The sequence below is a fragment of the Petromyzon marinus genome, chromosome 48 (genome assembly GCF_048934315.1).
Source record: "Petromyzon marinus isolate PM22_M1 ecotype Great Lakes invasive population chromosome 48, UKy_Petmar_22M1.pri1.0, whole genome shotgun sequence".
Classification (NCBI taxonomy): Eukaryota; Metazoa; Chordata; class Hyperoartia; order Petromyzontiformes; family Petromyzontidae; genus Petromyzon; species Petromyzon marinus.
In genome coordinates, this window is record NC_133714.1 from 7699821 (window position 1) to 7725134 (window position 25314).

Sequence of the window (25314 nt, forward strand, 5' to 3'; positions counted from 1 at the left end):
CAATGCGGTTTCAGGAAAGGGCGGTCCTGCACAGATGCCATATTTTCTGTCCGTCTGCTACAGCAGAGGTGTAGGGAATTCCAGCAAGACCTACATCTCTGCTTTATTGACCTGGTCAAGGCCTATGATAACATCAGTAGGCCTGGACTCTGGGTTGTTCTTCGTGCTTTTGGAGTACCTGACCCTCTGTTCACGATCATTAAGGACCTTCCTGATTGTGAGCGGGCCTGGGTAAAACTACGGGGCCGGGAGTCAGAGCCATTCCCTGCACACCTTGGGGTGCGACAGGGATGTCCTCTGGCTCCCACATTATTTAACATCTATTTTGACCATGTAGTCGTGAAGCCTTCAATAGCTGTACCGGGGGAATCTCCATATGGTACAGATATAATGGGAGGCTGATCAATGCCCGGGTGCGGTCAAGGGATGGCTCCCTATTGCTCAACCACGTTATGTATGCCGATGATTTGGTAATAGCTGCTCATTCAGAGGAGGAGTTGGAGACGCTGCTGCTGAGACTGGAGCGTGCTATTAAGAGATGGGGCCTTACCATCAGCCCCACCAAAACTAAGCACCTGCCTGGGTATTTTGTACCATCGGACATTCCACCCCCACAACTCCCAATCGGTGATGGGGCAGTTGTGGAGAGAGTGGAGAGTTTCCCATACCTGGGCAGTGTGCTTATGACCGGCTCCAGTTTAACAGCAGAGGTCTCACTCCGAATCAGTCGAGCGGCAATATCTTTTCATCGGTTGCATAACACTAATGGAACATCTTCGCCGGTTAGAAACATTTAGGCTGGCCTGCCTACGATCCATCCTGGGTTTAACCAGGCTGGATTGTGTGAGGAGCTCACAAATCCTTGAAAGATCTGGGCACGGTCCCATCGGTGAGCTCCTCCGGCAGGCAAGGCTGCGTTGGCTGGGTCATGTAGCCCACATACCCAGCCACCGCATGCCGAAACAGCTTTTGTTCGGCCGGATCAAGGGGGCTAAACGGGCGCGGCACGGGCTAGAGAAGAGATGGAGTGACGTAGTACAGAAGGCCGTGGAGCTGAGTGGACTTGCCGATGACTGGTACAAGCGGTGTCAAGATCGGCCTCTGTGGAGGAGGCTCGTGAAGGACGCTACTGGACAGTTGTAGGCAGTCGCCATCCAACAACAACGGAGGGCGGAGGAGCGACGCTCACAACAACGAGCGGAGCGCCGGGTGGCTAAAGCACAGCAGGTTGGCACAGTAGGGGGCACAGGTGGTGCATCAGCCAGTCATCTCAGTCAGTTGACCCGTGGCACCTGAGTCTGCCCCATGACCTCCTGCCAGCGGGTGTTCGACACTTCACGTGGCCTCAAGGTGCACATGGCCTGGCACAAGCGTCGTGGTGACGTCACCGCCACTTAGTGGCGAATGGCGGTTGTTGTGGTTGTCCCTGTGTGTATCCCTGTGTGTCTCCCTGTGTGTGTCCCTGTGTGTGTCCCTGTGTGTGTCTCTGTGTGTCCCTGTGTGTGTCCCTGTGTGTGTCCTTGTGTGTGTCCCGTTGTGTGTCCCTGTTGTGTGTCCCTGTGTGTGTCTCTGTGTGTCTCCCTGTGTGTGTCCCTGTTGTGTGTCCCTGTTGTGTGTCCCAGGGCTGTTTGAGCATTTGTGGGGAAGGGGCGGGGTTGGGGGGGCTGGGGGGGCAGGAGGGCTGGGGGGGGGCGGGGGAGGCTGGGGGGGGCGGGGGGGGCGGGGGCATGGAGGGCTGGGGGGGCGGGGGTTACGGGGGGGGGCGGAGGCAGCGGGGGGGGGCCTCGAGAGAGGGCCTTGGTGGCTTTCATCTCAATGCGCCCATTTACGGGGAGGAGAGAGCGGTTGCGCAATGGGGGTTGGGGGGCGTGGGGGTGGGGGGGGGGATGGGGGGGGTGGGGCAACCGGATTGGCTGGGCCGGTTTGGGAAGGGGCCGCCAAGTCACGACGCCTGTGTGATTAATGTCCCGTGCAGACCTGGGGTCAACAACAATAATAATAATAGCAGTAACGATACTTACGGCACTTGCCAACAGCAAACGTGAGCTGGGACCACGATTCACGACCGCGCTGCGATTGCGGTTCAGTACGACTCGCGCAATCTCCGCACCTCCGATTAGCACGGGCGGCTACGTACGGTGCAAAAGAAGTTCAACATGCGTCGTTTTGTCATCCTTCCCCCGCATCTCCGACGAGCACGTTGGGTTTGGCGCGGCGCTCTCCGAGAGCGGCAACCCGAGTTCGATCCCCAGCCGTGACTAACGTCGAGTGGCGAGTGATAGCTTAAACCCCCCCCCCCCCAAATTCACCAATCCACATTGATGGGCGTGGTGAAGTATGGTCAAAAATCAAAACCTTCCATCACTGAGACGGCGTGGGGAGGCCTTCATCCTGCAATTGACTGGTGAAAAGGGCGGTAAATAAACTTTTGATCATTCTAGGGCTTCCCAATGGTCCCCATTGCAGCACGCACCGTTAGCGAGCACCGATTTAGGCTGGGCCAGCACCACTCCCGGCCGCTTTTTGTCTCTCCAGTGCTGACATCATTTACACACCGCACCAGGAGTCAGCCTAGCGGGAGGCCTAGGGACCGGTTCACTCGCCGCTGATGTCAGAATCAGAAACTTCATCAATCCTGGAGAAAATCCGATGAGCTGCGAAGCTCTTTTTCACAGATGTCCAGCGGGGGGCACGGGATCAGAAAGAAAGACGTAAGCCGGGTTTGTAACACGGCACGCTAACCGCTGCACCACCACTCCCTAATACAAAGATCCCCCGTATTGCCTGAACAGAACTGTTGGGGCGAGTGCTGTGAGTAGCGAGCACTTGTCGATCCGCGAGTCTTCCCAGCATGTAAATCACGGCGCGGTCTCTCACCAGCGGCGGAGCACGCGGGCGCAGCAGCGTTCCTGGCGCCTTGAGCGACATCGAGCATCCAGTCTTCTCCTCCTCCCGGTCCTCCTCCTCGTCGTCCTCGTCGTTATCCTCCGACGAGGTGTCGGGAACGTCCTCGTCCGACTGGATGCTGTCGCCGAAGCTCTTCATCCGGCCGGTCCTGAGAGTCGCACGACGATGGAAAAGACGCCGATAATGACGACGACAATGGCGATAACGACGACAATAACGATGACGACAATGACGATGCAAACGCACGCCCCCACGACCCCACGACCCCACGATCCCACGCCCCCACGCCCCCACGCCCCCACGACCCCACGACCACTTCGCCGCCAAGCAATCACCTGGCGCCAGCGACCGAGAAGCTGCCGTCCTCCGCGTCCAGGAAGGAGTTCATGTCCACGTAGGAGAAGGGTTCTTCTTCGTCGTCGTCATCGTCGCCGTCAACACGGTGGCGGCGGTCGGAGTCGCCGCGGAGGGCCTCCGCGCGAGGGTCACCCCACCGGGGGTCGCCGCCGCCACCGCGGAGGAGATCCTGGAAGCCAAGGCTTCTCCCACGCGGGCGTGGCGGCGGCACCGCCGCCACGCGCTCCACCACGCACTGCTCCACGCGCTGCTCCACGCGCTGCTCCACGCTCTTGTACGCGGCGTCTGTTGGGACGGGACGACGGTCGGCTCCCGAGTCAGCACGTCGGTTGGCTCAACGGTCGACTGGCGAGACGGTGGGTTGGCTAGACGGTCGGTTAGCTAGACGGTCGACTGGCGAGACGGTCGACTGGCGAGACGGTCGGTTGGCTGGACGGTCGACTGGCGAGACAGTCGGTTGGCTAGACGGTCGGTTAGCTAGACGGTCGACTGGCGAGATGGTCGACTGGCGGGACGGTCGACTGGCGAGACGGTCGGTTGGCTAGACGGTCGACTGGCTAGACGGCCGGTTGGCTAGATGGTCGTTTGGCTCGAAGGTCGACTGGCTAGACGGTCGGCTGGCTTGACGGTCGGTTGGCTAGACGGTCGACTGGCTAGACGGCCGGTTGGCTAAGATGGTCGTTTGGCTCGACACGGTCGGTTGGCTAGACGGTCGACTGGCTAGACGGTCGGTTGGCTAGATGGTCGGTTGGCTTGACGGTCAGTTTGCTAGACGGTCGGTTGGCTAGACGGTTGATTAGTTGGACAGTCGGTTAGCCAGCCAGTTGGTTGTATGATGAGTTAATAATTTAGTCAGTAAGTTTGTTTGTTGGTCAGTCAGCTGGGTAAAGGGTCAGTGGGTTACTCAGTTGGTTAGTCGGGTCAGTCAACTGGGTGACTTAAGTTGAATGAGGCCGGTCAGCAGGCCGGCGAGCGGCTCGTACCCGAGTCGGCGCACCCGTGCTTGGGCGTGCTGGCGCACGGGAAGGAGATGGAGCGTGGTTTGGGGGGCGGCGTGCGGAGCCCCGGGGGGAGAGGGGGGTCCACCACTCCGTCGTCCCGCGTGACCCTGCGCGACCCTGTGCGCGTGTACGTCCGCACCTGCACGTGAGACAAAGCCGCCGCAGCAGCGACGGCAGCGTCATCTCGGGGACTCGGCGAGAGGGAGCGAGCTCATTGGTCAGCCGGCTGGTGAGGTGATTGGTCATTCAATCAGTCAATGGGTTGAACAGCTCATAGGTCAGTCATTCTTTGGGAAAGACTACGAGTCTCCGTAGAAGTCTGTGGGCCTCTGCGCGAGTCTGTGGGCCTCTGCGCGAGTCTGTGGGCCTCTGCGCGAGTCTGTGGGCCTCTGCGCGAGTCTGCGGGCCTATATGCGATTCTGTGGGATTCTCACTTTGCTGCGCTGGACCTGGCTCTCGCTGCTCCTCCGTGTGAGTGATGTCGCGAGCTCCCCCCTCTGCTGCTGCCTCCCTCCTCGCCAACGCAGGTCCCTGCCGCCGGGCGAGGGCAACGGTCACGGTGGCGAAGCGAGGCACAAGCGACAAAGTTTTGCGTCCCAAGAAACTGAAGGGGGCACCCCCGAAAAAAATAGACTGGGGTGTATCCAACACCGTCAGCTAGAATTCAGATTATATATATTTTATAATAGTAAAAACAAAAATTCTTAAAATAACCCGCTCATTCTGATATCATTATGAAAAATTACCCAAACTCTGTACGGACTCCAAAATGAAATTTTTTTAAACTTTTTTTTACACTCTGTCAGACGACGACCACCTTAAACATTTGAGGCAATTTGTTACTGGGCTCGCGCTTGGCAATAAGAGGCAACGCCGTTACGCGTACCTCGTCAACCGAAGTGACTTAAAAGTCAGCCGCAGACTTGTACAACGTGGCGGGAGTGAGAGTTGCCGCCCCCAAATCCAGTTTCCCGGTGCGGGCGAACCTCTCGGCGCGTCGCACGCAAGAAGCCGTCCGGCTCTACGCGCCCGCGTTCTTGTCGGCGCCACCGCTCACCTGCAAACCCCCTGCGCCGGTGGCGACTCCGCGCTCCCAAACAGCCGGATCTCCACCTTGCTCTTCCCCGAAAACCGCAGCGGAAGGAAGTTCCTGAAGGAGCTCTTCTTCTTCCCTTCGCCGCCACTGCCGCCGACGACGCCGCTCCGCCCGTCTCCCTCCGCCGGTCGGGGGGAGTACTTTGCGATCGGCCTCTGGGTGATGTCGGCCGGCTGGAACGGCGGCGGGATGTCCTTGAGGCAAGCCGCCGCTGCCGCCGCCGCCACCGCCTCCGCCGCCCGGGAGCTCTTCCGGCCCGCGTCGTCGCCTCTCGAATGTTCCTTCTTGGGAGGGAGCGTCGGCGGGGGAGGAGGCCCAAAGCTCGGCCGCCTCCGGTCTATCGAGTGGACACCGCCGCCACCGCCGCCAACGCTGGCGCCCCTCCGCGTCGCCGCCCGGTCCGCGTCGCCATCCCGCTGGGCTCGCTCCAACTCCGCGGCCGTGCCGGGCGCCGGCGACTGGACATTTCCTCCCCCCCGCTTCGGTTTGAGTGGTGGGGCCCTGGTCGTCCGCTCCGCGTCCTCCTCGTGCCGCCGGAGCCTCTGGCCCAGCTCGCTCGGCTCGGTTGCTGCGCCTCCCGGCGTGACGTGCTCGTCAAACGCTGCCCGTTCTCCGACGGGAGGCCAGGGTTCGTTTCCACACGTCGTCGACCGACGGCACTCGTCGCCGGGGCGTTCCGCCGGGGACCGGTTTCCGCTGCTAACCATTTCTCCGCCGGCGTCCACGCCCGCGACATCCCGCGCCGTCGAGCCACCCTGCGGCCATTCCGTCGGCGTCGGCGCGCCAAGCTCCGAGGGCGAACGCAGCCGGGCCGGCGGGCAGTTCTGCTCGATCGCGCCGTCGGCAAAGCGCTCGCCTTCCGGCAGGTCGTCGTCATGACCCGTTTCGTCGGAGGCCACGCTCTCCGTGGCCCTGTCCGGGAAGTGAGGCGCTGGCACCAGACGCCTGGGCTTGGGGACGGGGGCCCCGACATCTCCGCGCGCTCTCGGCCGTCCGGGGGAGCCCGACGACCTCTCACCCGACCTCTTGCCGGCGCTCGCCGGACGTTGCGGCGTCAATCCCGCATCCGGAGGCGCCGCGACCGGGAGGCGGCCCGATCGCTCGCCCTCGACGGTGCCTCCCGCGCCGCCGCCTGGTGAAGTGCAGCGGCGGTCGCGCACGGCCGGGCCGTCCGGCGCGAGTTCTCCGGGATCCGCGCCGGCCTTCGCTGAAGGAGCCGCGGGGCGGATGGCGCCCGCCGCCCGTGCGTCCGCAGGCTCGCGGCGCAAGCGCGGCGCCACCTCGGCGAGAGGCGGGCTCTCCGATCCCTTAACGCCCAGATCCGGCGACCGCAAACGCGGTGGCAGCGGCGGCGGCGGTGGCAGCGACGGCTTTGGCGAGCCGGGCGCCGGTGCCGCGCGGCACGATTCCGGCTGCGCCGCGTCGCCACTGCCACCGCCATCAAACTCTGTCCGGTGCAGCAACAGCGCCACCGCCTCACAGCCGTGCACATGGATTGCGGTGTCGTGCCGGTCGGAGACGCGCCGGAACCGGCACGCCGCCTCGCAGCCCTTGCACGACGCGGCCACGCGGCTCACGGCGCACAGGCAGCAGCTGCCATCGCCGCCGCCATCGCCGCACTGCGTCGGCCCCAGCCCGTGGGCGGCGCCAAAATCCAGGTGGCGGTGGCAGCAGCACGAGCCAAGCAGCGCCGCCGTCGCCGGGACATCCGGTTTGCGGTTGCGGCTGCCACACTCGCGACACGGCTTGGTGCCGTCAGCCGGGCTCACCGCCGCCACCGCCGCTACCGCCTGCTGCTGCTGCGGCGTTGGCTTCACCTCGGCCACCGGCGGCTTCTTAGCCACCTTAGGTTTGGGGGCCACGGGAGGTTTCTGACTCCTGGGCGACGCATGGTTCGCCTGCCCGGCGTGAGCGATCTGGCCGGTGTGGTTGGCCTGGTCCGTTTGGCTGATTTGATCGGCGTCGTTCACCCGGTCCGTGTGGTTGGTCTGGTCCGCGTGATTCGCCTGAGGCGCGTGGTTGATTTGATCGGAGTGGCTGGCTCGATCTGCGTGGATTATTTCCCCGGTGTGGTCGCCCTGGTCCTTGTGGTTGGCGCGGTCGGTGTGATTGACCTGCGGGGCGGGCGGCCTGGGAGGTTGGGAGGGTCGGGGTGGCGCTGGGAGCCGCGGCTTGGGCGCCACAGGTGGCTTCTTGATCTCTGTACCGTAAAAAAAAAACGAGAAGCGGTTAATGTCTCTGCGGGAATGTGTTTCTTCAAAAGTTAAAAGGCGACGGTGCAATCGAGCAATGTTAGGGCAACCGTTGCCCCAAAATATGGACAAATCTGATCGCTGCTCCCCCAAGTGGGCAGCCAGGATGGCGACTTCCAATCAGATCGCAGACCGAGGTCACGTGACCAGCTGAGGTCGTGTGCTCTGCAGACTGTTCGTCATCAAAACACCTTTCAACAAGCTCTGTTTTCACTGGCTCGACAGAGCTCTGCCACTCTGTGACTTTTCTGAACCAAACTCCTGCTGCATTTAACGAGATTAAAGACACTCTCATGGATAGAATTACTAAAAAATCTCAATACAGCAGGACCCTCCTGAAAAAGTCTTGCGATTCTCACTAAGATTTCTAAGCAATTTTTTTTTTTAAACAGGTTAGGCCCACTGAGCTACGTGGCTCTTTTTCACAAGCGACCTGGCCACACATGATAGCTCAACGAAGCGGCTCATCACGTGGAAGTGCATCGCAGCCAAATACTCTTAACGCGTGATGTTGATTCTAAGTGCGGAGGGAATAACCGGAGGACCTGGAGAAAAATCCACGTGACCACGGGGAGAGAGACACGCAAACTCAAAATATACAGCAGGCATCAGGGTCGGGATCGAGCCCACAACCTCCTGTATACCAGGCGACGTAACTCCTGTATAACAGGCGACGAACTCAGCCACCCGAGTTCGATTTGCAGCCACAGCTAACATCAGTGGGAAGCGACGTCAGAGCTGGCCCAGTTATTATCATTATTGTCATGTCCAAAAGCCATTATTCAGTTGGTCGCACATTTTCAGATCGACGAGTGGTAAAAGAGGTTGACAGAGAGCCTTTGTAAAACCCGGATGAGGAGGCGTGGAGCCTATCCAGCAGAGCCCCACGTATTTGCGTGGTGAGATTCCTCCGATGGTCTCCGATTACCTCCCACAACACGAAGCCACAAACTCCCATTCGTGGAATTGCCCAAACATTGCGCGGATAGAGGACTCTCCCAAAATTAGTCTTGCGACTCGATGAGGCTTTTCAGAGTAAAGAGCAATTACAATTGTTTACCATCATCATCATCATCATCTCTTGCTGAGAACCCTCAGCACAGCGGTGGCAACTCTACGTTCCTATGGCAGGAGCAATTCTACCCATAGGGCACCATGCACGACCCTCCCAGCACTGTATGAAGCGAGTTGCCGCTTCTTCTCTAAAACCCCGAGAATGTCAAGAATCTCCGCAGCCTGTCGGCGGGTCACTCGCAGCCCACGCAACGTGCAACTGCGGGGTTCGGCCAACCTGTAACAGACCAAGAGCCAAGAAGTATCCACGAGTTCTGTAAAAGAGGCAAGTATGCATATACAGTGAGGGAAAAAAGTATTTGATCCCCTGCTGATTTTGTAAGTTTGTCCAATGAAAAAAAAGGTTAGTCTATAATTTTAATGGTAGGTTTATTTGAACAGTGAGAGACAGAATAACAACAAAATCCAGAAAAATGCATATCAAAAATGTTATAAATTGATTTGCATTTTAATGAGGGAAATAAGTATTTGACCCCCTCTCAATCAGAAAGATTTCTGGCTCCCAGGTGTCTTTTATACAGGCAGCGAGCTGAGATTAGGAGCACACTCTTAAAGGGAGTGCTCCTAATCTCAGCATGTTACCTGTATAAAAGACACTTTTCCACAGAAGCAATCAATCAATAACATTCCAAACTCTCCACCATGGCCAAGACCAAAGAGCTCTCCAAGGATGTCAGGGACAAGATTGTAGACCTACGCAAGGCTGGAATGGGCTACAAGACCTCGGCCTGGGGCTCCATGCAATATCTAACCTCGTGGAGTTGCAATGATCATGAGAACGGTGAGGAATCAGCCCAGAACTACACGGGAGGATCTTGTCAATTATCTCAAGGCAGCTGGGACCATAGTCACCAAGAAAACAATGGGAACACACTACGCCGTGAAGGACTGAAATCCTGCAGCGCTCGCAAGGTCCCCCTGCTCAAGAAAGCACACATACATGCCCGTCTGAAGTTTGCCAATGAATATCTGAATGATTCAGAGGACAACTGGGTGAAAGTGTTGTGGTTAGATGAGACCAAAATGGAGCTATTTGGCATCAACTCAACTCGCCGTGTTTGGAGGAGGAGGAATGCTGCCTATGACCCCAAGAACACCATCCCCACCGTCAAACATGGAGGTGGAAACAATATGCTTTGGGGGTGTTTTTCTGCTAAGGGGACAGGACAACTTCACCGCATCAAAGGGACGATGGACGGGGCCATGTACCGTCAAATCTTGAGTGATAACCTCCTTCCCTCAGCCAGGGCATTGAAAATGGGTCGTGGATGGGTATTCCAGCATGACAATGACCCAAAACACACGGCCAAGGCAACAAAGGAGTGGCTCAAGAAGTAGCACAAATAAACCTACCATTTAAATTATAGACTGATCATTTCTTTGTAAGTGGGCAAACGTACAAAATCAGCAGGGGATCAAATACTTTTTTCCCCTCACTGTATATAAAAGTGTGCGTGTGTATACAAAGATAATTTTTTTGGGCACAGCACGGGAGACATTCATCATCCCTCTGCTGCGACTGTGATAGCGCGTTCTACGTTACGCCGCCTTCGATAGAGGCCGCGTGAGGTGGGGTTAAAGACGCCGCACGTGTGGCTCGGGGGAGACGCCGGTTCGTCACCACTGTGCCACCGGGGACTCTCGTGGCGCAAGCTCCCGCGCATCGATTAGCGGAGCGTGAGCCGAGAAGCGGGGGGGGGGGGGGGGACGTGCGGACCGGGGAACGTGTAACTGCTCGTCTCCTGCTTCTCGCTTCGTAAATATGGCCAATGTTGGTGCAGAGCAGTGGTGGCCAAACTGCGAGTCTCCCGAGCCACCGTGTGTGGCTCTTTAATCCACCGTGTGTGGCTCTTTAATCCACCGTGTGCGTGCTCTTTAATCCACCGCGTCCAGGCTCTTATTCCACCGCGTGTGGCTCTTTAATCCACCGCATGCGGCCCTTTAATACACCGCGTGTGTGGCTCTTTAATCCACCGCCTGTGGGCTCTTTAATCCACCGCGTCCAGGCTCTTTAATCCACCACGTGTGGCTCTTTCATCCACCGCGTCCAGGCTCTTTAATCCACCACCTGCGGCTCTTTAATCCACCGCATGCGGCTCTTTAATCCACCGCATGCGGGCTCTTTAATCCACCGCATGCGGGCTCTATCGGACAGGCGTGACGTAGAACGCACAGTCGTGTTTTCCTCTAACGGCTGCGGTAGTTGTTGTGTTCCTGAAGGACACCGCGTTATGGCAAAAATCGCGTTATAATAAATAATGTAAGGGGTAAAGCACAGTCTGTGATAGCACGCGAGATGCGTACGCAGGCCGAACAAAGACCGAGGCGCGTGGGTAGCGTCTCGAAGCATCCAGCAACATCCCAACGCCCTGGGCGACGAGGCTACACCGAGGCAGCCGTACGACAGCTTGCTCCTACTCGCGCTGCGACGCAGTTCCTTTCGCTCGACCGCGTTATATCCACTTCGCGTCCGCATTATGAAAATGTGTTCCTGAATACATTTCTAATGACAATAGTGCCTGCATGCGGTGTGAAGGGACTGGTGGCCACGGGAGGTAATGACAGGGGTATCAGTTGTGAGTGTAAAGGGACCGGTGGCCACGGGAGGTAATGACAGGGGTATCAGTTGTGAGTGTGAAGGGACTGGTGGCTATGGGAGGTAATGACAGGGGTATCAGTTGTGAGTGTGAAGGGACCGGTGGCTACGGGAGGTAATGACAGGGGTATCAGCTGTGAGTGCGAAGGGACTGGTGGCCATGGGAGGTAATGACAGGGGTATCAGCTGTGAGTGCAAAGGGACCGGTGGCTACGGGAGGTAATGACAGGGGTATCAGCTGTGAGTGCGAAGGGACCGGTTGCTACGGGAGGTAATGACAGGGGTATCAGCTGTGAGTGCGAAGGGACCGATGGCTATGGGAATGTTCGAGAAAGGAGCGTGGTCAGGCGACGGAAGAGGACGGTGGAGTCTGCCGGTGGAGCGATTGTCCAGAGCCAGCGAGAATGATCTAGAAGGGGGGCGTGGCCTCGGGTCGATATATAAGGGAGATGCGCGGGAGACTCGGGGCTGTTGAAGTAGGGGTCTCCGCCTGATGTCAAGTGAACGTGCCTTCAATAAAGTGCCATCTCAAGAGAAGTGTGTCGAGTCGTCATTACACATTCGTCGCGTTATATCCACTATCAAAGTAGCAAAGAATAACGCACGTCTCTCGTGCTGTGCAAAGAAACCTGTCAATATATACACACTTGTGTATATATAGAGAAGGGAAAAAAAAAATACGTAAAAAATATGTAAAACAATACAAAATATGTAAAACAATACAATTCTCACGACGTTTCGACTGCAACACAAGCAGTCATCATCAGGTGTGAAAACCACAGCAAGAAACAATAAAATAAAAATATATAAAAATATATAAATTAAAAGTATCACATTTTCTTTCTGTGGTTTTCACACCTGATGATGATTGCTTGTGTTGCAGTCGAAACGTCGTGAGAATTTTGTTTTTATATTTTTATTATGTATTATTTTATTGTTTCCCTTCTACGTGACTTTACCGACAGAACCGAGAATATGAATCCCTGCAGTCACGAAAGCTTTAAATCTAAATTTATATATATAGACTTCACTCTTTGCAGAACTCATGGGGGTTACTTTTTGACTCTTGGTCTGTTACAGGCTGACCACGACTGATGTCGAGTAACAACTGTCATTTTACATCGAGGTGGCTAATGAGGCGGACAAATTGGCCAACAGGAGCAGAGCAGCGAATCCTCGCTGCCACGTGGCCTCCCGCCTCCTCCTCCTTTGTATTGTTTAGAAAGCGGGCATTGAGTTCTTTTATGTTCGACGGTGCATTTATGGGCGACCACAGTCGCACACTGCCCGCATGGTTTAAACATTTATTCCTGTGTCGTCCCGTCATCCTTGCAGCAGCAGCAGCGGCGGCGGCGGCTTTTGGCTCGGCCATCGAACAAAGGCGGTCACTCGGATCGCGCGGCGCTTTCAGATGCGCTTCTGCGGCCGTCTGGAGCGCTCTGCCTTCTGCTATTAAGGAAGCCACAGGGAGTTACGCACTTTTAAATCGTCGTCGTCACCTATATTGACGAACTAATTTCTTTAGAAATGATTTTTGTGTTTAGTTTACTGCCCTTCCGCCCGCACCTCCGATTAGCGCGGTTTGCTACGTACGGTGCAGAAGTAGTTCAAACGTGCGTACATACATCATGTATTAATTCCCCCCCCCCTCCCCCCCATCAAAGTATCCGCATCTGCAATGGCTTTGTATCACTCGTTAAGGACATCAAAATATAAATATTGATTTATTTATACTGCAGGAGGAACCTGATGAGCCATGAAGCTCAGTCGGGGCACTGGGTAAGAACGTGACAACAACAAACACAACACAACAACAAACACAGTACAACAACAAACACAGTACAACAAACACAACACAACAACAAACACAGTATGACAGCAAACACAGTACATCAAACACAACACAACAACAAACACAGTATGACAACAAACACAATATAACAACAAACACAACACAACAACAAAACACAACACAACAAACACAGTACGACAACAAACACAGTACAACAACAAACACAACACAACAACAAACACAGTATGACAACAAACACAACACAACAACAAACACAGTATGACAACAAACACAACACAATACAACAAACACAATACAACAAACACAGTACAACAAACACAGTACAACAACAAATACAGTAATACAACAAACACAGTACGACAACAAACACAGTACAACAACAAATACAGTACAACAACAAACACAGTACAACAACAATACAACAACAAACACAGTACAACAACAAACACAGTACAACAACAAACACAGTACAACAACAAACACAATACAACAACAAACACAGTACAACAACAAATACAGTACAACAACAAACACAGTACAACAACAATACAACAAACACAATACAACAACAAACACAGTACAACAACACTACAACAAACAATACAACAGATGTTTTGTTTTACCAGGCAAGGCCTCACTGAGCAGCTATGTCGCTCTTTTTCAGAAGCGACCTGGCTATCACAAATGATAGCTCAACGAAGTGGCTTGTCATCATCACGTGGAAAGTTATAGTAGCAGCTAAATACCCGAAACGCGTGACATTTATTCTGAATGTGGAGGGAAAAACCAGAGGACCTGGATAAAAAAATCCACCACGGGGAAAAAGAGAGACACGCAAATTCCAAATTCACAGCAGGCGTCCGGGTCGGGATCAAACCCACGACCTCCTATGTACCAGGCGAGGTAGTCAACATCTCCTAGCCACCGTGATGACGACGAGAGAGACACGCAAACTCCAAATATACAGCAGGCGTCAGGGTCGGGATGGAACCCACGACCTCCTGTATACCAGGCGAGGTAGTTAACATCTCCTAGCCACCGTGATGATGATGAGAGAGAGAGAAACACGCAAACTCCAAATATACAGCAGGTGTCAGGGTCTGGATCGAACCCACGACCTCCTGTATACCAGGCGACGTATTTAACATCTCCTAGCCACCGTGATGATGATGAGAGACACGCAAACTCCAAATATACAACAGGCATCGAACCCACGACCTGTATACCAGGCGAGGTAGTTAACATCTCCTAGCCACCGTGGCGCTCCAAAGGATTGTAGCTTCTGCCTTCTAGTATCGGGGGTCATGCATCCCAAGGGTTAAGCAATAACAACCATTCAAGCACACACACAAAACACGCAAACTCCAAATATACAGAAGGCGTCGCATTAACTGTTGAGAAAAGTGACCTGGCGTGGGCAACGCGAGGCCGCCGCTAGGAAAAGGCGATGAGCGGTGAGGCGAGATTGATGATGAACTGACAGCCGAAGTCTGGCACAAGCGCCGCGGTTGACATCACCGCCGCTTTGTGGTGATGAATGGTGGCTGTTGTTGCGTGGGGAGCCGTGGTGTTGGTGTGGTGGTTTGCCAAACCAGCCCCGGTGCACGTGGGTTCGATTCCCGGCTACAGCTCGCATCGGTGCAGATACACGTGGGATATCTTCGGGGGGGGTGGGGGAAACCCTGGGTCACTCCTGGGTCACTCCTGGGTCACCTCGGCACTGAAATGAGTACCTGGCGTGGTCTGTGAACATCAACTTTGGGGAGATGAAGGCGGTGCTGTAATACCAACCTTACGAGGTGCTCGCTAACGGAACTTGCCCCACAACAGACTACGCAGCTACAGAGGGATCTCTGTGTGTGCGTGTGAATGTTAGAGTGTCTGTGTGTGTGCATGCGAGAATATGTGTGTGTGCATGGTAGAGTGTGTGAGCATGCTTGTGTGTGAGCATGCTAGTTTGTGTGCATGCTAGAGTGTGTGTGTGTGTGCATGCGAGAGTGTGTGTGTGTGCATGCTAGACTGTGTGTGTGTGCATGCTAGACTGTGTGTGTGTGCATGCTAGACTGTGTGTGTGTGCATGCTAGAGTGTGTGTGTGAGCATGCTAGTGTCTGTGTGTGCATGCTGGAGTGTTTGTGTGTACGTGTGTGCATGCTAGAGTGTGTGTGCATGTTAGACTGTCTGTGTGCGTGCAAGCTAGACTGTGTATGTGTGTGCATGCTAGAGTGTGTGTGCATGTTAGAGTGTCTGTGTGCGTGCATGCTAGACTGTGTATGTGTGTGCATGCTAGACTGTGTGTGTGTGCGTGCATGCTAGACTGTGTATGTGTGTGCATGCTAGACTGTGTGTGTGTGCATGTTAGAGTGTCTGTGTGCGTGCATGCTAGACTGTGTATGTGTGTGCATGCTAGACTGTGTGTGCATGTTAGAGTGTCTGTATGCGTGCATGCTAGAGTGTGTGTGTGTGTGCATGCTAGAGTGTGTGTGTGTGCATGCTAGAGTGTGTGTGCATGTTAGAGTGTCTGTGTGCGTGCATGCTAGACTGTGTATGTGTGTGCATGCTAGAGTGTGTGTGTGTGTGCATGTTAGAGTGTCTGTGTGCGTGAATGCTAGACTATGTATGTGTGTGCATGCTAGACTGTGTGTGTGCATGTTAGAGTGTCTGTGTGCGTGCATGCTAGACTGTGTATGTGTGTGCATGCTAGACTGTGTGTGTGCATGTTAGAGTGTCTGTGTGCGTGCATGCTCGTGTGTGTGTGTGCATGCTAGTGTGTGTGTGTGCATGCTAGAGTGTGTGTGTGTGTGTGCATGCTAGAGTGTGTGTGTGCATGCCAGACTGTATGTGTGCATGCTAGACTGTGTGTGTGTGCATGCTAGACTGTATGTGTGCATGCTAGACTGTGTGTGTGTGCATGCTAGACTGTGTGTGTGTGCATGCTAGACTGTGTGTGCATGCTAGACTGTGTGTGTGTGCATGCTAGTCTGTGTGTGCATGCTAGACTGTGTGTGTGTGCATGCTAGAGTGTGTGTGTGTGTGTGCATGCTAGAGTGTGTGTGTGCATGCCAGACTGTATGTGTGCATGCTAGACTGTGTGTGTGTGCATGCTAGACTGTGTGTGTGCATGCTAGACTGTGTGTGTGTGCATGCTAGAGTGTGTGTCTGTGAATGCTAGACTGTGTGTGTGCATGCTAGACTGTGTGTGTGTGTGTGCATGCTAGAGTGTGTGTATGTGTGCATGATAGACTGTGTGTGTGTGTGCATGCTAGAGTGTGTGTGTGCATGATAGACTGTGTGTTTGTGTGCATGCTAGACTGTGTGTGTGCATGCTAGAGTGTGTGTGTGCATGCTTGACTGTGTGTGCATGCTAGACTGTGTGTGTGTGTGCATGCTTGACTGTGTGTGTGTACATGCTAGACTGTGTGTGTGTGTACATGCTAGAGTGTGTGTGCATGCTAGAGTGTGTGTGTGCATGATAGACTGTGTGTGTATGTGTGCATGCTAGACTGTGTGCGTGCATGCCAGAACTGCTTCTTGTGTTTAGTTTGTCCTCTCTCGCACCTCCGGCTGCCACGGTTGGCTTGTTGTGTGTGTGTGTGCATGCTGGAGTGTGTACGCGTGTGTGTGTACGCACGCGTGTGTGGGTATGGACGCGTGTGTGGGTATGGACGCGCGTCTGTGCCTATGTGCACGCGCGTCTCCCTTTCGTGTCGCCCCCCCCCCTCTCCTCTTTATATCATCGCCACGCAATGCAGGGCACAGCAATTATTATGCAGGATGGGCAGGCAGCAGAAGCGGGGCAGGGCAGCTTGGCCTCAGGGGTCACTTTGGAGGTCAGCTTTTGTGCCAAGGAAGTTGGACCAAACCATTCCCCTGATGATGATGGGGGGGGGGGTCTAGCTCGGTGTACACGGGGGGGGGTTCATTTGCCACCGCAGCGTTGCCCGATCCCACCCTCGGCCCCCCAACCCTCGCGCGATTAGTGAACTCGTCCAGTCCGGAGCAACACAGTGCTCCCTCTGTTGTTGACAGACACCCTCGACTGTTGGGGGCTGCTGTTGTACGGAGGCACAGCCACGTTGTGTCCACCCCACCACCACGTCGTGTTTGTGATGGGGTCGCCTGACCATACTTCACCCTGCCGGCACGGGCTCAGAGAACACTCGCCACTGATGTTAGCCGTGGCCGGGAATCGAACTCGGATTGTCCAGCTCGGCACGCTTATGCACTGCGCCGGCGCTCCGCACAGAGGGAGTGCTGTTAGCGAGCACCTATTAAGGTCATCTGCGATCCCAGTAAATTTGCAAGGTGGGGTTTAATGCGAACGGCGGTCTAATGCCATTGGTAGAATGTACGTACGTTGAACTTATTTCGCTCCGTACGTACAGTGAGGGAAAAAAAGTATTTGAAATTTTCTTAAGCTGTGGTTTTCACAACTGATGATGATTGCTTGTGTTGCAGTCGAAACGTCGTGATAATTTTTTTGTTTTATATTTTTATTGTTTCCCTTCTACGTGACATTACCGAAAGAACCAAGAATATGAATCCCTGCAGTCACGAAAGCTTTAAATCAAAATCGCACCAACTGTTGTCAGCTTCTCACCAAGCTGCTTGGCAATGGTCTTGTAGCCCATTCCAGCCTTGTGTAGGTCTACAGTCTTGTCCCTGACATCCTTGGAGAGCTCTTTGTTCTTGGCCATGGTGAAGAGTTTGGAATCTGATTGATTGATTGCTTCTGTGGACAGGTGTCTTTTATACAGGTAACAAGCTGAGATTAGGAGCACTCCCTTTAAGAGTGTGCTCCTAATCTCAGCTCGTTACCTGTATAAAAGACACCTGGGAGCCAGAAATCTTTCTGATTGAGAGGGGGTCAAATACTTATTTCCCTCATTAAAATGCAAATCAATTTATAACATTTTTGACATGCGTTTTTCTGGATATTTTTTGTTGTTATTCTGTCTCTCACTGTTCAAATAAACCTACCATTAAAATTATAGACTGATAATTTCTTTGTCAGTGGGCAAACGTACAAAATCAGCAGGGGATCAAATACTTTTTTCCCTCACTGTAGCCAACCGTGCTGATCGGAGGTGCGGGGGAAGGACAACACACCAAACACAGAAAGCAGTGTGTACGTACGTACTGTACAGCGGTGGTGCAGTGGCTAAGCACACTACACTGTGATCCTGCTGAACCGAGTTTGATTGCCATCCACGGCGAGCGTCAGTGGCGAGTGATATCTGAACCGGTCCTTCCCCCCCCCCCACAACGGGCACTGACCAGGGTGATGAAGTGTGATCAATCAACCCCGGGCCGAGCAAAGTGGCACAGAGGCATTCATCTAGCAGCGGACTGACAGCGGTCGGGCAATTATTATTATTACGACTCATACCGTCCACTGCCATAGGAATGTGGAATTTCCACCAATGGCTCAGGGCCACGGCGGCGAGATGTTTACTACCTCGCCTGGTGTCAATCTACAATCTACCGCCGGACGAAGGAGGAATCGAGAGCTTTTGCCACAAGTCGACTGGGACGGTGTCGCTGGCGGCGGCAGTGCCGACTCGTTCACAGACCCACACTTGGCCCCGATGGTTTTCAGGCCTGCAGCACGAATGGCTCTTTATGTGTACCTCGCAGCCTCCCTTACCCCGGGCTTAAGTTTAAAGAATTAAGAGCAACAAGCCTGGCAGGCCAGTGCGACGAGTGAGCCTCGTCCCTATTTGAACGTGGTTTGGTGTAAAAAAACAAATGTTATTTTTCCCAGGTAAGGCCCCCAACTGAGCTATGTAGCTCTTTTTCAGAAGCGACCTGGCCACAAATGATAGATCAACTTAGTGGCTTACCATCATTCTAAAGTAAAGTTTTTACATTTTTTACCAGGCAAGGCCTCACTGAGCAGCTATGTAGCTCTTTTTCAGAAGCGACCTGGCTATCACAAATGATAGCTCAACGAAGTGGCTTGTCATCATCACGTGGAAAGTTATAGTAGCAGCTAAATACCCGAAACGCGTGACATTTATTCTGAATGTTGAGGGAAAAACGAGAGGACCTGGATAAAAAAAATCCACCACGGGGAAAGAGAGAGACACGCAAACTCCAAAAATACAGCAGGCGTCAGGGTAGGAATCGAACCCGCGGACCTCCTGCACACCAGGCGAGGTAGTTAACATCTCCTAGCCACCGTGGCGCCCCGACTAAAGATGCGGTGGCAGCGCTAGGCACAAGCAAACCAACCGATCGCAACGAACCAAGCAAATCCTTAAAGCCCCCCCCCAAAAGAGGAGACTCATGGGGGGGGGGGCTGGATTCATGGGTAAAAAATAAAATAAAAGGAGCGCATCACATACCAGCTCAAATTCAAATACCAATTAAAATAAACCAATTACAGTGACACAACTTAAGCGAATTCCTCTAATCCTGCGGTTCTCATAACCTTTACCGCAGCCCCCTTTGGCGCTCAATCGTTAACAAATACGCAGAGGGTTTTATAAAACAAAGTAAGTTGTAACTCACGCGTCCGTGCTTAATTTGCGCTTCGACTGTTTACCTTTTAAAAAAATATCTGCCCCTGTCTCGCACCCCCAGCAAGGGCAACGCGCACCCCCAAGGGGGTGCGGCATGCACCCCTGGTCAAGAAGAGCCACCGCTCCAATCTATCGTCTCTGTCCTCCACATTAGTTCAGCCGGTCTGTGGCTGATTAAATCAGGCTGTCGCCTGATGAAGCTAGTTGTAATTACTGGTGAAACGTCGTACTCAGATTGTAAATGTTGTGTCTTGGCTCTCCAACACACCGGTGTGCTGTAATAGTAACGAATCGGCACGTTCTGTTTACGTGACAAACCCCTTACTAATCGGCTGTGTCGGGTGGTGGCTGGTTTAACGACACAACATTTATATATTTACGCGATCTAACCCCAAATAAAACCTGTGTTATGGATGATATTGGTTGCGAAAGCCTCCTACTTTTTAAACTCATCTCTGTCCCGTCTGCATCCCACTTCTCCGATGGTGAGCAGAGTGAGCTCACAAACCCTTGCGGCCCATGCTGGATTCCCCGGGCAGGGCTAACATCAGTGGCGAGTGATATCGGAAACCAGTCCTGATACGCTTGCCCCTTCACCAACCCCGCACTGACCAGCGTGGTGAAGTATGGTCAAACAACGCCCATGATCGACGGGGAGGGGGAAGCCTTCATCTAACAGTGGATTAAGAAAGGCCCGCTCTTTATTATAATGGCCACATTACTCAGAGCCAAAGACACCAGGAGTGCCTATGATGGATTACTTTCAGGCACCAGTACTGTACAAAGGACATTCATAGCACGTGATGTTAAAGGGTACGCAGAGAGGCATTTCATACCAAATCGCCAGCCACGCACAAACTAGTGCAGAGTATTTATCAACTTACCATAGTAGGCAAGCAATAGTCAGCCGATTATAACTCACAGCCCTTGGCCAACCCACCGCTGGACAAAGGCCCCTCCACAAGCCGTGTCGTTCTTGGGGGGGTTGTTTTGACCAAACTTCACCACTCCGGTCAGTGTAACACGGGGGGGGGAGGGTGGAAGGATCTCTCACTCAGCAGACTCACCAGCAGTCAGTCGCCTCCTTAACACTCTTCCGTCGCTACTAACATGGTTACTGTTGCTCTGACCTGTACTCATGGAGTCCTCCACAATGCTTTGGCCGATGACTCAGTACACCACCACACCGACCCCTTTTCATGTTTGCTCACACAGCGTTGAATCACTGATACCGCAGGGCAAACCAACACGACCACTCACCCATCCACCCACCCACTAACCACACTGCATGTCACAATACCACGTTTACTTGCCCGCCCTCTCACTCACTCACCCATCCACCCACCTTGAGAATTCCCTCCCCCCGGTCTATTTCCCCCAAGTTCACGTAAACTACCCCGCTCAATTCAATAATCATCGGAGCCCTCATCGACTATAACTCTTTAACGTGTTGCTCGCTGCTTCATGTTTTGGACCTGTGCTTAAGCAACCGAGCCACGGTGAATGGGAGATGTTAACTACCTCGCCTGGTACGCAGGAGGTCCAAAGGTTCGATCCTGACCCTGATGCCGACTGTATATTTGGAGTTTGCGTGTATTCTCTCTCTCTCATCATCACCACGATGGCTAGGAGATGTTAACTACCTCGCCTGGTGTACAGGAGGTCGTGGGTTCGATCCCGACCCTGGCGCCTGCTGCTGTATATTTGGAGTTTGCGTGTCTCTCTCTCATCATCACAGTGGCTAGATGTTAACTACCTCGCCTGGTACACAGGAGGTCGTGGGTTCGATCCAGACCCTGGCGCCTGCTGCTGCTGCTCTATATTTGGAGTTTGCGTGTCTCTCTCTCATCATCATCACAGTGGCTAGGAGATGTTAACTACCTCGCCTGGTATACAGAAGGTCGTGGGTTCGATCCCGACCCTGACGTCTGCTGCTGTATATTTGGAGTTTGCGTGTCTCTCTCTCTCTCATCATCATCACGGTGGCTAGGAGATGTTAACTACCTCGCCTGGTGTACAGGAGGCCATGGGTTCGATCCCGACCCTGGCGCCTGCTGCTGTATATTTGGAGTTTGCGGTGTCTCTCTCTCATCATCATCACGGTGGCTAGGAGATGTTAACTACCTCGCCTGGTACACAGGAGGTCGTGGGTTCGATCCCGACCCTGACGCCTGCTGCTTTATATTTGGAGTTTGCGTCTCTCTCTCTCTTTTAGTGGTGGTCGCGTGGATTTTTCTCCAGGTCCTCCGATTTTTTTCCCCCTCCTCCACATTTAGCAACAACATCGCCACGCGTTCAGAGTGTTTGTCTGCTGCTGCTGCCGCTACAAAATTCCCACACAACAACGACGACGACGACGATAAGCCACGTCGATTAAAGCTATCAATTGTGATAGTCAGGGCGCCTATGAAAAAAAAGACCACCACTGTACAGCTCAGTGGGCTTTATCTGGAAAACATAAAAGCGCCGCATGAAAGCGAATCTCCTTGCCAAGAGAAAGAGCAGATCCCACAACAAGCCACCAGAGGTTCCGGACGTGGTTGGAGTGTTATTTGTGATTTTTTTCTCTCCATCCTCTCTGTCTAACATATATAATTAAATAACTCCCCGCGTCAGCTCAGTAACCCGAGTGGTGACAGATGGCCACTGGGTGGTGGTGGTGGTGGAGGTCACGTGTTGTGTTGTGTAGTGTTGTGTGAACGGGCAGAGTTTGCGTGGCCCTCCAACATTCTGAAATTCTGCACGGGGCTCGTGGCTTTGTGTTGTTGCGTCTTTGTTTTGTGTGTGTGTATGAATCACGTCTGTGAATGCCAATGTGTGTGTGTCTGTGTCTGCAAGTGTGTGAATGTGTCTGTGTGTGCAAGCGTGTGAATGTGTATGTGTGTGCGGGGACAAAGATCCCCCGTATAGCCTTAACAGACTGTAGGGGCAAGTGCTGTTAGCGAGCACCTATGAAGGCCGGAACGGTACGCGAGGGGGTGGGTGGCCAGCACCACGCCCGACCGCCTTTGTCTCCCCAGTGGCAATGTTTTTATCCACCGCACCAGGTACTCATTTGAGGCTGAGTCGACCTAGGGGAGTGACGATTATCTGAACCGGTCCTGGACCTCCCCTAGGTCGACTCAGCCTCAAATGAGTACCTTTTGCGGTGTGTAAACATCGCCACTGGGGGAGACAAAGGCGGCCGGGCGTGGTGCTGGCCACCCACCCCCTCCGTGTTCCGTTCCGGCCTTCATAGGTGCTGCTCGCTAACAGCACTTGCCCCTACAGTCTGTTAAGGCTACACGGGGGATCTTTGTCTTAGTGTGTGTGTGTCTGTCAGTGTGTCTGTGCAGGTGCTCACCTGTGTGCCTACACCTGTGTGCCTACACCTGTGTGTGTGTGTTGAGGGTGTTCTGTATCTGTTAGAAAGACGAAATGGGGGATCTTTGTACGTGCGTCGGTGCACAGCGATCAGCAACACTGCCCTGCAAAACCCCGATTGTTGTTTGTTTTTACCGGAGTTCAAATCCTGCTCATGGCCAACATCAAGCGGCAAACATCCCAACCGGTCCTGGGCCTCCCCCTAGGTCGACTCAGCCTAAAACACGAGTACCTGGCGCGGTTCGCAGTTCATGTCGCCACCCGGGGGAGACAAAGGCGGCCCCGGGGCGCCATGCCGACGTTAATAGGCGCTCGCAAACAAAACCTTATCGTCGTAGTGATCGACGGTGGGGGGGAGGGGGGTGAGACCTTTGTGCCTTCGAGAGAAACAACTCGCACGGTGACACTGCCAAGAGGCAATCGTCTCAGCAGTCAACGTGGAAATGATTAACTACTCTGCTGGTGAATAATAACGTCTCTGGCTTTAAGGAACGCTAAATCGTCTTGCCATATCAATCGCATGTTGTGGAAAAACAATATTAACCTTTTTTTTTAAACACGCTTTTATTGAACTCACTCTGTCCGTTTTTGTTGTTGTTGGTGTCGCATCCTCAAATCTTGCAACTCAATTTTAACTCACTTCCCAATGTGATATCGACTGCAAACAAGGTATACTTATGTCATACCGATGACAATACTATATTCTATCATAAAAAAAAAGAAATTTATATATTTTGAAACATTATTTTATATATGTTATGTTTCGGCTCGGCTCTAATTGTCCACGGTCAGCTGATGCCGTGGCAAGCTTCGGGGCCACTTCCTGGAGTCGTGGAGTTGTTCCATTACTCGCACGGTACATTTCATTAAAGCGTGTTTAAAACATTTTTTAAATATAACTTATTTGTTGTTGTTTGCTGTGTGTGTGTGGGAATCAGGGAGTTGTAGTGTGTGTGGGAATCAGGGAGTTGTAGTGTGTGGTAACTTAATCCTGTAGCCTAGTGTTTGAGTCGTGTACTTTATTGAGTGTGTTACGTACAATTGCATACGGTTACTTGTGTTGCAGATATATTTAATGCAAGGACACACGCTCGGTAGTTGATGAAAGGTACAGACAGAGAGATCGACAAGGACACTTTCACGGTTTTACACACAAGTACTAAATGAAGGCAAAGATCCCCCGTATAGCCTTCGCAAGACTGCTGGGCAAAGTGCTGTTCGCGAGCACCTATTAAGAATGCTGGCACACATATGATTGGGGGTAGTGTGGCCACCACTGCTTTAGATGCACCACCCGGCCGCCTTTGTCTTCCCGGCGCTTGTGATTCACTAGACACGTATAAAAAACACCAAAGACAAAGATCCCCCGTATAGCCTGTAACATACTGCTGGGGTAAGTGCTGTTATAGCGAGTAAGTAGCACCTATGAAGGCCGGCACGGCACACGAGGGGGTTGGGGTGGCCAACACCACGCCCGGCCGCCTTTGTCTCCCCAGTGACAATGTTTACACACCGCACCGGGTACTCATTTGAGGCTGAGTCGACCTAGGGGAGGCCCAGAACCGGTTCAGATAATCGTCACCGTGGTTGTTGGCCGTGAGTTGGAATCGAATCCCCGGGTCGCCAGGTTCGTAGCGCAGCGTAGCGCTAACCGCTACACCACCGCTCCCCACGTACAAAGAAAAATAAGACAAAGATCCCCCGTATAGCCTTCACAGACTGTAGGGGGCAAGTGCTGTTAGCGAGCACCTACACGCGGAATCGTACGATGTACTTAAGCTGGAGGAATCCGATGATCTGCAAAGCTCTTTTTTCACAGACGTCCCACGCTGTATGTACACCGCTAAACAACAAGTACACACAGCGAGGTAGCTTTGTGCAGGAACGTGTCGTGTGGCTGAGTGCTGTGTACATACCAGCGCTGGTCATGCTGTGGCTGGCATCAGCAGCACGCTAGCAGTGGAGCTGCAGTGACTGGGCGGGTGGCTCTCGCTAGAGTTGCCTTGAGGCCACCATCGACTTTTCACGAGATGATGCCACTAGCGGCTGCTGTGAGCTCCACGGAGAGCTCAACTCTCATCCCCCCGGGCAGGATCCAACCTTGATCCAGCGTCTGGATTCACACAACCACCACCACCATCACCGCCTTGATCCAGCGTCTTGATTCACACAACCACCACCACCTCCATCACCGCCTTGATCCAGCGTCTTGATTCACACAAACACCACCACCTCCATCACCGCCTTGATCCAGCGTCTTGATTCACACAACCACCACCACCATCACCGCCTTGATCCAGCGTCTTGATTCACACAAACACCATCACCGCCTT

The 25314-nt window shown here is 53.5% G+C and overlaps 1 protein-coding gene across 2 annotated transcripts in view; it reads right to left on the minus strand.

Moving 5' to 3' along the window:
- Positions 1–25314, minus strand: part of FGD6 (FYVE, RhoGEF and PH domain containing 6) — a 67590-nt gene that overhangs the window by 41803 nt on the left and 473 nt on the right. The window contains exons 2-7 of one of the 2 annotated variants that reach the window (XM_032972212.2): positions 24898–25164; positions 5323–7561; positions 4700–4796; positions 4248–4404; positions 3243–3549; positions 2878–3055 (exon numbers count right to left, since the gene is read on the minus strand). In XM_032972212.2, coding sequence (XP_032828103.2) covers positions 2878–3055; positions 3243–3549; positions 4248–4404; positions 4700–4796; positions 5323–7561; positions 24898–24910 — 2991 coding nt within the window. In that variant the 5' untranslated portion in view covers positions 24911–25164. Of the gene's footprint in view, positions 1–2877; positions 3056–3242; positions 3550–4247; positions 4405–4699; positions 4797–5322; positions 7562–20685; positions 20934–24897; positions 25165–25314 lie in introns of those variants that run through there. The other variant, XM_032972211.2, reaches the window with a different exon arrangement.